Raw genomic sequence first — 12,728 nt, 5'->3', positions numbered from 1 at the left:
TTATGATAGAGTTGCTATGACTAATGCATTTATGAAATAAAGCTTCGACACATTTACAATCAGGATCATAATATGAACTGCTGCCCAGCGCTGTCCTGATGGAAGAAATGATTATAGCACTTTTGGATGGCGCTGTTTATCTGTTTGTGCTTATAGACCTGCACAGAAAGTGAAAGCAAGTCATCTTACAGTTTTTGCAGTAATTCTTGCAGTTACAGCACATTATGCATGGCTTCCATGGAGATTAAACTGTTTCCAAGTTAATCAGGTTGCAATTACCCGCTGGGAAATAATTTGATGTCTTTTATAAAGGTGTTCCTCGTTACATGGACGTATTTTAGGAAGTCTCATAACCTAAGGAATACAGAAATGTCAATATTGTTCTTTTGATGCATTCCAGGCATCAGGGTTTATTTTTTTACTTTTTTAAACTCAAAATGTACAATTTAGTTATTGAAATAAAGAATGAAAATAAAAAAATTTCATCTATAATCTATAAATAATCATTTATCATAATATCTGAGTCACAGAGTCACAGAGATAGAAGGCATTTTCTCCATGTGAACTGAGTTCTAACAGAAAAGTCATTGTTCAGCCAAAATGTATCATATTCACTTATACAGCTAACCTTATTTAAGTATCATACGTATCAAATTCAGTGTTCATTGGATGTAAAGGTACATATGCAATAATGATTTGAACATTGCAATTTTGAAGCGGTGCTGCAGTGCCACCTTGGGTGGCATGTATATGGGTCCCTTTACAAGTTAATATTTTCAAAATTTGAACAGTGGATGGATTTAAAGGATGTGTGGTCAAATATCGTTTGTACAATTTGTGCATATTCATATTTGATTATGTTTAAGAATCTTGCATTGAGAGGAAAGTACTTCTCAGGACTCTTGGAGGGAAGCCTTCTGAGGGTTCCGATCAAATAATGTACAATTTGGCCTTATGGAGATCTACACAAATAAGTATTTTGCAAAAAGCGGCCCCTACAGGCCATGTTGTATTATAACACTGCGAGGCTGTGAGTGGTTGTCCACACTATTGCTGTCTATCGTACAGTGAAGTTTTGTCAAAATTGGCCAAAAGTGGCCAAACATGTATTTTTGGCATGGTCGGTCATTTTTTAAAATTGAAATTACAGTCCTGTTGACATCTTTTGAGATATAAAGATTTACTTGACAATTTAACACGAAGACATGCTGTAGATCAAACATGCCAAATGTGGTGAGAATTGGGCAAACAATCTAGGAGAAGTATGAGAAAGTTAGAAGAAGCTAGATTTGAAAGAATTCAAAATGGCGGCAAATCGATAAGGCAGAAACTAGAAGGATATTATTCCTTTGAAATGAGGTGGTAGACATGTGGAAAACATTTGGTGTATGTACATGAAAGGGCATGGCCATAATAATTTTTTCAATGTTGCAGTGACACCTATAGTGCCAGTTACATGTGTGTCATGCATAATAAATTGGCAGCCACACTGAACATGCCTGCCAAATCTTGCAGGTTTTTGAGCATGGGAAACGGGGGAAAATGTAGGGAGAAGCGGAGGAGGAGGAGGAAGAAGAAGAAGAATAATAATCCTAGCAAAAACAATAGGGGTCCTATGCACCCTTGGTGCATGGCCCCCTAATTAAGAACAATTAAAAATGAATAAATAAATAAATAAATAAATAAAATCCGTGATAACAAGCAGCAATCACTTTAGTTGGTAACAGTGATAAAATGGTAAACACGGTAAAGGCGGTAGACCGACATGTGGGTAGTCTGTTCACAAGTAAAGGCACGAGTGAATACAAATGAAAATGAGCCAGAAAAAATCCTGGCTGCTGATTTTATTTCTGCTTTGAAACCTATTTCACACGCACACTGTTTTACAGAACTTACCAATAACGATAACCAACACCTTTACTCATAGAACCGGAGCTGCAATGTTCTGAGAGTGATTTCACTCAGCAGTTCATTTCCTAGATGTGTTAAATGTTACCTGAAGCAGTGTCTGACAGGGATATAGATGGCAGCTACATCGTCCCATTTCTTCATTATTTCATAGTTGTGAAATCTTCCATCTGTATATTTTACACCTTTGCGCGAGATGTGGTTTACGTCATAGGTTGCTGTGCAAAACTGCAAAGCTGAGCTACCACTTGCTTGTACTTGCTCACATTCCCCTGTCCAAGTGTCTATATAATCTCCATATTTTTGTCCACAGTAAAATCGAGTGGATTTTCAAATAAATATAGTATTGAGCTGCTCATTTGTTATGAGCTAGGAATGTGAGTATGCACAAGCAAGCGGCAGCTGTTTTGCACATCTACCTTTGGAGTTAAGCCCGTCTCATGAAGGTATAAATTATACAGATTCCACATGTACTCATTTCACTGATCTGTAGTGAGTGGACAGCAATATTGTTTTCACCTGTCCAATCTCTTCAGATTTGTTAAAAGGAAGAAAGGACAGATCAGGGTTTTCCTACATAGCCATGTGTGTCTCATTGTAATGTTCCTGAAATATGCAAAATAGGGCACAGAAAAGACTTCTTCCCTAAACACACACATTTAATTAGTAAACGTGCCTGTCCCTTGCCTGTCTCTGCTAAGGTAATGTAAATTATTTTAGGTCGACCTTACACCTGTGTCCCACATAGACTTCACAAAACCACAAGCAGAGAGAAGAGTCATGTGTAAAGGCAGCAGATTACACATTTCCATCACTGAAACATAATGGTTTCCCAAAAAGCTTTTTGAAGTTTTAAAAGTAAGTTTAAAGAACATATCACCAGATATATGTGATGGAATCAAATTTTGCTGTAGTTATAGCCTACCTGCTTGCTGGAGGGTTAAATCAAGTCAAAATTTTTGTCTTTAGGAAACAAATCCAGATTGTGCCTAGTTCACCATAGTTCAGGAAGATGGCAGTGAGACAGACACAGCTTCAGAGTCAGAGGCAAGAAGCCGAAGGCTACCAGGATGAGGAGGGAGGGGACAATCTTGGTACAGATGAAGACCAGAGGTTTGTAGGAGATGTGGAACACAGGGAAAAATCATTGAAAGTACCACAACCACTCACTGCTCTACATAAGCCAAATTATAGGACCTTACCACAGTCAGAACGTAACAAAGAGCTAGATGTACTTATGCAGTCATTGCCTCAAGACTGAAATGAAGTAACTTGAACAAAGTTGCAGGACAGACCTAGGTCAAATACGTATTTGTTTTGTATTCAAATAATTTTCTGTGCTCTACTGATCTTGCCTGGTGTAATTGAGCCTGCCAATATGACCAGAAGGCGGGGTTTGTACTTGTTGAGAGTATTTCATTGGTTCCAATACAACAAACAAGATGAATAAAGCGTATAAATGTATTTGAATCCAAAACAAATACGTATTTGACCCAGGTCTGTTGCAGGATGAGACCACAAATCAAAGTGAAAATGAGATGTGGTTCACTCAAAGGAAGGGTAGACTAACAGCAAGTTTGGTCAGGTTCTAAAATGTAAGACAAGTCAGACAAGCATCATGAACACTGTTATGGGCTATATTTCTTCAGGGAGTACACCATCTGTCCTATGGGACAAAGCCAATGCAATAAAGGCAAACAAAATTTTCCTCAGCATGGAATGTACCACACACAACAGTCCTGTTGTGGAAAATGTTGGCTTATTAGTCCACCCACTCTTACCACATCTGGGAATAACCCTGATGGCATAGTTAGATGTCAGTGCAGTCCCCTGTCAGTGCTTGAGGTGAAATTTCCTGCAAAATATTCACATACCACAGTTTCTGGAGCAGCACAGCACAAAGATTTTGCTTGGGTTCCAACCTGGAACTCAAGGGTATTAGGCTGAGGTCCAGGTCCAGGGGGAAATGGCAACATGTGGGGTACAGTCTGCATGCTGTGTGGTATGGACAAAGAAAAACTACCATATTCAACATTTGAAATTTTCAAATGAGTTCCTGGAACATGGATGTGAAAAACTAGACCAATTTTACAAGGCCTACAAGGCCTACAAGGCCTGAGATTTGTACACGAAAAATTGGAAGGCAGACGACTCAGACTACATGCATTTTCAAATGTCTTTGCAAATCAGGTATGCCACAGTGCTCTACTTATGGACATGGCTCTACTTATGGACATGGTTACTCCATACAACCTATTCTTGCAATGTAAGATTATATACTTGAGCTGATAGTTTTGGTTTTGGAGATAAACTCAAGTGAACAGTGAATTCAAGTGAAAGATTTTGTTTCCTCCTAGAATAGGGCCTACCAACTAATCCATATCATATCCAGGCCTAAACTTGGTATTTCCAGATAGGGATAAGTCTTGTGAAAAAAATGATGGGTTGCGAGATAGGTTATCTATGGAGTAAACCTGTTAAATTAGGAAAAAACAGAGGGTAGTGAAAAAAAAAACATCAAAATTACCATAGGGCTAAAGAGTTAAATATTTCTCAAAATAGTGATCAATGTGCACAATGGAAAGATATTAGGCAATATTGTCCATACATACACAGTGTTGTGCATGAACGCGCTAAAAGAGCGACGTTCATTGAACGTGCTCATATTTCTGGTGAATGGTGAACTGAACGTATCCTTTTGCAACTAATGAACGTGAGCGTTGTTAACTCTTGCGAGAGTTAACTACGCTCTCCCGAGAGTTAACGATGCTCATGCACTGCTTACCATAGACATATATACATTTGTTCATAAAAGTCTTTCAAATATTCATATGAACTGGCTGTAGCTGCGTTGCTAAAATTAGAGCCGGTTTCACTAGCCATGCTGGCATGCCGGTTGCCGTAAATCCTCGTCGGGTGCTGTAAGCAGCATAGACATATAGCCTAACATTTGGCATAGAAAACGTAGTTTGTCCACCTTTCACTTCACAGCAGTGGTGATGAAACTAACAAGAAGTAAGTGCTAGTGTGTTGTTAGCCTTTACTGATCCCTGTATGAGGTTTATATGAGATAGCTAGCATAAGCCAATAGCACTAACCCATAAAATTTGCTTTTTAATGGTACTTGGTCAGTCGAACGATAAAAATGAAAGCATTCGATTACGGTCAACGGCACCAAAAATTTCTGTTGCACCTTCAATAAATGGCAAAAGTCCCACTATAGGATTGATCATAGCACATCTTTCAGCTAGCGACTGTAATGAAGCCAGTGGTGAAGCCTGTACAAGTTTGCTTGGAAGCATATGAATCTATTTTATGTTTTTGAACTTCTGCATAATTTGGTTCATGCAGGCTAAATAAAATTTACATTGCATCTACAGTATACCTGTACTGCACCTCTTTTTTCACTTTCTGCATAATATGACATATTGTTTAAGTGGTAAAACATATACATCCCTCCTTCCCATTTGACAGCTGCAATCTAGGCTTCCCTCTGCATTTTGTTTTTAGGGAAGTGGAAAACTTTAATGGTTGAAACTGAGTAGGTCCCAGATCTTGAAGAACACCCAATGACACAAGAGTAGCTTCCAAGCTTTTTAGCTGCGACCGCAGCTCTATAGCTCTGTCGGTCCACAAAAGTGTCCCACCCCGTAGCGGCCACAGTTTTCGCCCCAGGAGGCTGAAATTGGGCATGGAGGTTGGTCATGACCGAAGGTAGAGCTGAGTAACTTTCAGGCCGATTGACCAAGAGGGGGCGTGGCGATGGGCGTGGCCTATCACAAAAAGGCGCAGAACTCCCGAATGGATTCACAGATTTGCACAAGATTGTGGTCATGAGCCAAAGAAGAGGTCACGTGTTTGTGTGAGGGTGTGTGCGTGGATGCATGCACACATGGATGCAAGCGTGTGTGCGGTCACAGCTATTGCGGATTCACGCTTGTTTTGGATTCCCTATAAGCGATACAAAAACCATTGAGTTCAACAGGAAAATTAATTAGGAGAAACAATGCCTGTAGTATCTACTGCATATCTGGCAGCAGCACGGTGGTTTTAGACTCATTTGATACCTTGGACCCTTGATGACTTAAAGCCATTCAGCCAACAAACGTGTTCCATACTGTATCAGCATAATTTACAGCTGAATCTAGTCCCACCCCCCAATTCCCATAGAGATCCATTCAAATGCAAAGAGTTTTTGTATCGCTTGTTGGACAACCTGAAAATAAGATATCCAGACCCTGATGACGTTGATAGGTCACAGACATCAAGAAGTCATGGCACGCAAATGATATGCAACCAAATACAAAATATGACTCTTTTATTTGACATTAGGTTAATTTGTCTACTGTATAAGTGAATTTCCCTGTTTCTAGCTTTTCCCCAAACAGTTCACTACAGCAAAAGTAAACAAGCAAATGGTGGCAAAGGAGGTCTCAGGAGTGCATTTGTTTAATTCTTGATAATTTTCTTACTAATGATTTGTTGTTAAGACCATTAAAAGCTTAATATTTTGCCATTTTGGGCTTGGCCCATTTTATTTGCCCAGGAGTGTATGTGAGCAAGGTAACTTGGTGGTGCTCAGTGACTGAGGATGAGCGAAACATTACCTCCCTCTCCCTCATGGATTCCTCCAGGCCCACAGTGTTCTGGGCTATTGGCTCCTGCATCAACCCATGGTGGCTGTCCAGGATCTGCCTCTCCCTCTCTTGCTGAGTCCTCTCATTCTCCTGCTGGCTTGCCCACTGCTCCCTCTCCTTCTCTCTCTCCGTCTCTCTCTGGGCCTGCTCTTGCTCCAGCCGGCTCACTGACTGACCCAACTCCACGTTGGACTCCTGAAGGGAGACAACAAGCTTAACTGTCACAGCATGCTCTCTTACATCCTATGCAGTTACAAAAAAAATCACACCACCAAAATAAAAGGCTTAGAGGAATCCTGACTAACCCTGAGGCAGCTGATCTCCAGTAGTCGCTCATTGAGCTCAGCTCTCAGGATATTGATGGTCTCCTTCTGTTTCTCCATCTCTTTGTGCACCGCCTCTTTTTCTTTCTCTACCTGCCCCTGAATGTAAAAACAAATGCATCACAGTCTTCCATAACTTCACACAATTTCACAGATGAATCCAGATTTAGGACAGATACATTAATTAATTAATTTAACCTTTGTTAATGTCTCAGAAGACCAATTGCTAAAAGAACCTGTATGTATGTATTTAAAAAAATACATTAAAGGTTGAAATCTGATAAATAACATTACCAAGAGCTACAACAGTCAGGTTTCACTTCATTGTGTAGAACAGACAGGGTTTGAGGGGCATAAAATCTACAGGCACTTTTTCTCCAAGTCAGAACATATTTGTTTCTCAACGTTGGTGCTGGGGATCCACTGTGTATGCTGGTTTGTGTTGCTGGTTTTTGTCATAGCCAGTCTCTTGATCAATTAAGGTTGTTGAAATTGTGTGGTATTATTTTTAACAATAGAAAGATGGGAGCCCGCAATCAAAAGAATAAAAATTACATCATAAGTATCTTGGCAACATAGTTCCTTTTCAGCCCTTTATTGTGGACATTGAAGAAGACAAACATGTATTAGACTCAGCTGTCCTCAGTGTCTCAATGTTCCCTGATGAACATCACAAGATATTTAAAAAAACATCACAGGACCTTTAAAAGAAAATATCAGGATAAATGAAGTGACATCATAATTCTAAAATTGGTTTCAGAATTCACAGTATGTCAATTTAACAATTATTCTATTATCAATGTTCACATAATGGTAATTAAAAACAATGTCTCTTATGTACTTTAATCTCTCCTGTAACACCCCCTTTTCAACACAAGTTTGAAAATGACATAATCAAAATAAAATGGTTACTATTCTTGAAGCCTTTAATCCTGGTGAAACTCCTGAGGCTTGGTTTTCCAAGAGTCAGAATTAGTCTAGATATTACTAAAAGTGACAGAAACTCAAACATAGTGGAATTGGAAGCTTTATTCTCATATAAAAGGTTTTTTTCTCCCAGTTTTGAATTTCTTCCCAGTTTTGGGATGACTGAAAACATGTGACAAAAATAAAGAATTGGAAAATCTTACGTTTATTGAAAGGTTACACTCATTTTAGGAAATCATTTTCCAGGACAATTTCCATGACTTAGACTTACAGACATGAAACCTGGACAATGGTGGCCGAAAGCCGGTGGTGGACCGGGGGGGGCGCAATGTGTAAGTACCATAGCCATTCAAAACTTTGTGCTGCCGTGTAATCTCAGCAGCTAAAAAAAATACTGTTTAATAGCTTGAATTATAGCCTAGCCAACAATTTTCCAGCACCTCACAAATATTTCCAGGACATTTTGTACATTTTCTCATTTTCCAGGTGTTTTCCATGACTGGAAAACTAGTCGATAAATTTCCAGGTTTTCAAGGTTTTCCAGGACGAGTGGGAACCTTGTTACATATTGTACATGCCAGAATTAGGGGGCAAATACAGCCTATACTGAAGGATTTACACATTTCAGTGGTGATCATGCTACAGGAGTAGTAGGAATTTCAAGACATGACAATTCCAAATTGTCAGGCCTTTTTTTCCTTCTCCCAATTGGACATCATGCAATAATTTGATTTAAACAAATGTCTTGATCTTGATTTACCTGTCTATGTGGCCAAGGCTACGTGTGACATGCTGAAGACCCACATATGCAAACACAAAGGTTCAATTACAAAGGGGGACTTAAAGTAAACATATTTGTAAAATAGAAGCCTTTTGGCAATTCAGTCTTGATACCAAATACTTGATTACCCCTCAAGTCTGACTGGGTTTATTTGCATTCATTCAGTTTTTTTGCAGTGGATTTTCAATCAGTCTGGTGATACACCATTTGAAAGTGTTAAAACTCATGGTTCTACCTCCATAACTATTCTACGATGCCAATTTTAACGACCACGATTCCTTATTTACTCACTACAGGGCTCATAAGTGTTACTGCTCACAATATTTCAGTTATATACATTATTTTTTTAATAGAGTGTCTTTAAAAAGGTTTGTGGTATTTTATGAGAATATTTCACACTTTAACGTAAGTGTTCATTAGTAGGTCTGTCCATAGCTTAGTAGGGTTTGTGTATCAAGCACCGGATGTGACGTGAGCTCAAACATCGCCAAAAAGTGGTGGACGGGTCGTCCCATCCCCAAACAAGAAAACATTACATAAGGGCCACGTTTATAAGCTTTATGGACAAAAAGCATTTTATCAATTTTTGGAGATTTTGGATATGTTTCTGGACCCATAGATATTTTAAACCACTGTACTGACAGGAAGCTTGTAATTCCCACTTGAAAATGATGCAACAGTGAGTTGAAAGTTGAAGTTGAAACAGTTGATTTGTAGTGAAATACATGATTATGTTGTGATTTACTGCAATGCATAATTTAGACTTTTTGGATCGATTTGGAGACACTGGGTACACTGCTTCCTTTTTTCTTCATAGATCTTTAGTAGTTCTGCATATCCACCATTAGATTTTATGCACTTGGGGTCAAGGAGTTTTTAATCCAGGACATGCATAGTTTATCCTGTTTTATTTATGGGATCACTGCCGCAATGGCGGAATGTTTGGCAGACACACATTAAATTTGGAATATGCATTTTGTTCGACATGAGCCACAGAATCTGGGGGGGGGGGAAGAATTTCGATTCTAGACCACACGGTTCAGGAGTGATGAGCTAAAACATAAACATTACAGTGCCACATTACTGTCAATACTATAGTTTTGTAAAATAGCCCTCAGTCCATCCTAGACTAATTGAATTACATTGATTCTATGATGTCACTTGATTTATTATCTTCAAATCTTCAAGACAGTTTTACAAGCTTACTGTTAGATGATTAAATAATAATAATAAAGGATGTGCTACATTGATTAGGGATGTGCACTTCAATTCTTATTTAAAATGCGCTGCCCAACAACTTGTACTAAGGCTACATGAACACAACTTTTGAATCTGTTGCAAAAACAATAATAGAGCCAACAATTCTAAAAGCAACAGGATGTTAACAATGAGAAAGAAAAAATCTTCAAGTCTCGCCATCATCCTTCAGAGATGAAACATTTGTCTGAGGCTAAGCTTGATTTAACCAGAAATAACTGGGTGTTGTCTCATTATTCAGACTTGTTTTTGTCCTGTTTTTTATTATTATGGTTCCAAGCAGCAAAGCTGCCTGAACCCTGTTGTTTTTGTTCTGTTTTTTATTATTTTTACATGTTATTTATTATTATTATTATTATTATTATTATTATTATTATTATTATTATATCCTAAAACAGAATGGGCAGAAAAAAAACATAAATCGTACAGCTATGGAACTTGGCAGGTATGTTGAAATACAGCATGTTTCATTTGTGTTAGTTAAGATAGCCAATATTGTTACCTGTAACTTGGCCTAATTTTGATATCAGCACTTAAAATGGCAGGCATAGATTTAGCAAGTCTTAATGGCTTATAGTGCTTTGTATGTGTGAGTAACTTGGCATTTTTGTACATTGAACATTTTTTTCTTCAGATATATTTTCTTTTTGCACTGTGTTTGTGATAAGAAACTATTAACAGCATTGCATATAAATGTAGACTATGAGAGGTATGCATACACATACATACATGCAAACCCACGTACCTCGCAGCCAGTCCCAGATTTGGACTGCTGTGATTGGGGGGGAAGACAAGTTTTGTGGGGCCCAACTTTATCACATAATTCATGATGAGTAGCCCAGCGGACCTGGTTGTAAAAATGTGAACTAACCCTTTAAGAAACACTTGTGGATTACGGTTATGTGTGAACTAAATTGTGTTCTTGGCTAGAAATAGCTGTATAAGTATTAAATAAGTTAAATAAGTATTATATCTTATTGAACCTGTGTTTTGTAGTTGTCCATGACCATGAAATGCACTTTTTGTACGTCGCTTTGGATAAAAGCATCTGCCAAATAAATGTAATGTAATGTAATGGTTATCCTTATCTGAACTTTTACAATCTGATCATGCAAAGCACTATGTACTCACTCATTTGACAGACAGCCGATGAGCCTTCATTTACAAAATTATCATCAATCTCGCTCAATTTCAACTCCTGAGTTCTCAAGTTGTGTACACTTCTCTCCTGCTCCATTTTCGGTTTTCTCTTCTGAGATCCACTTTTTGCGTTTATAAGGTTTATAAGGCATTTAGCTGTAGCTAAGACTCCTCCTGCTCCCTTCCTCAGCTAGCTTGTTCACCTTATAAATAGACAATTGACATTGACTAATAGCATACACACACATATTTTGGTGTATGCTAATAATTTATTCAGCAATCTTTGCATATCAGAAAATAACAGTAGTACCAAAGAAATTATCACAGATTATTTAATTGAATAGTTTAAACAATATGTTTTCTGCAGAATGGGCATAAAGGTTAAGTTTGACATAATCGCAGACTATTGTAGTAAGAATGTGTACTAACCAAGACAGAGATGACTTTGGTTATTGAATCATATATAAAACAGACAGCACCTGCACTATACTGTATTCTGTGATGTTCAACGAGTGTCTGAAATATAATTTCGAGCTTGTGCATGAACGTCTTTTTTCGCGTAAATTACTGCTAGTTAACATTAAAACCACCTGCCTAATATTGTGTAGGTCCCCCTTGTGCCGCCAAAACAGCTCTGACCAGTCAAGAGTTTTTAAAATCATGTGGAAATAATTCACCTTCTAACAATTTCTTAGCTTTTTATAGCCCTGTAGCAACTAATAATGTAATAAATAGTGGTGATTTACCAATAGTGGAATGACTCCCAATAATGTAATCCATTTCAAATTTTTTATGTAAAAGCCAATAATGTAATTAGTAGTAGTACTAGTAGTGTACTTTACTGATCCCCGGGGGGAATTTGCACTGTTGCAGCATCAAAGACAACAAAGTAACACAATCAAATACTAATTTACAGTATATACAAAATATCAGATACAAGTATACAGTAGATACAAATATATACAGAAATCCAAATATACCAGAGGACACCTTCAGAGGTGGAGTCCATGCCTTGACGGGTCAGAGCTGTTTTGGTAGCACGAGGGGGATCTACACAATATTAGGTAGGTGGTTTTAATGTTGTGGCTGATCGGTGTATGTCATGTTTTTAAATGCAAGTGTTTTTATTTGTAATGGGGTGTTGTAGACATGTCAGACATAATTGTTTATATGTCGGTAGAGAATAGGGCTAGCTAACATTAATTTATAAATGTGGCGTTTGCAGTTAGGCCTAATGTTAGCTACAGTAACTTATTAAAAAAGCAGTAAACAGTACAAACGCCAGAGCGGTCAGCCTTTAAAACTTTTTAAGAAAATCAATATATCTGATGTCATGAAATGCATATGCATCATGACTTTTGGTAATAATTTGAATGTCAATATTGCATAAGGGAATAAAGTTATATACACCTACTTAGTGAAATGGCCATGAACGGCTTTGCAATAAGATGTTCTTTAATGCCATCATTTGCTCAGTAAGCACAATTCAGCTCCAGTTTCATTCTATATGGCCTGGCTATATCCTAGCCGGCCAGATAACTTCCACAACCAAATGTAGCCGGTTAACCAAACGTCTATATGCTAGGCTATGTCATATACAGTCTATACGTTCTGTGAAAGATCGGCTAGATTTGGTCCACAAGGATCCAGAAGAATGATACAGTTTCAAAAGAAATAGTTTAAAAGTAATAGACAATTATTAGTTCGCAAATAAGCGTGCATAAGAAAAGTTTTCCATGAGCCTTAGTTGGGATT

At 38.0% G+C, this 12,728-nt stretch overlaps 1 protein-coding gene across 3 annotated transcripts in view; it reads right to left on the bottom strand.

Annotated features, from left to right (window-relative positions):
* The window catches only part of calcoco2 (calcium binding and coiled-coil domain 2), an 86,496-nt gene that overhangs the window by 28,966 nt on the left and 44,802 nt on the right, over window positions 1-12,728 (bottom strand). For all 3 annotated transcript variants that reach the window (XM_064324484.1, XM_064324486.1, XM_064324483.1), the window contains exons 5-6: window positions 6,851-6,967; window positions 6,516-6,740 (exon numbers count right to left, since the gene is read on the bottom strand). In XM_064324484.1, coding sequence (XP_064180554.1) covers window positions 6,516-6,740; window positions 6,851-6,967 — 342 coding nt within the window. The remainder of the gene's footprint in view (window positions 1-6,515; window positions 6,741-6,850; window positions 6,968-12,728) is intronic.

This window comes from Anguilla rostrata, chromosome 2 (assembly GCF_018555375.3).
Source record: "Anguilla rostrata isolate EN2019 chromosome 2, ASM1855537v3, whole genome shotgun sequence".
Lineage (NCBI taxonomy): Eukaryota > Metazoa > Chordata > Actinopteri > Anguilliformes > Anguillidae > Anguilla > Anguilla rostrata.
The sequence above is the reverse complement of the archived record's forward strand: the minus strand, read 5'-3'. Positions and strand labels throughout refer to the sequence as shown.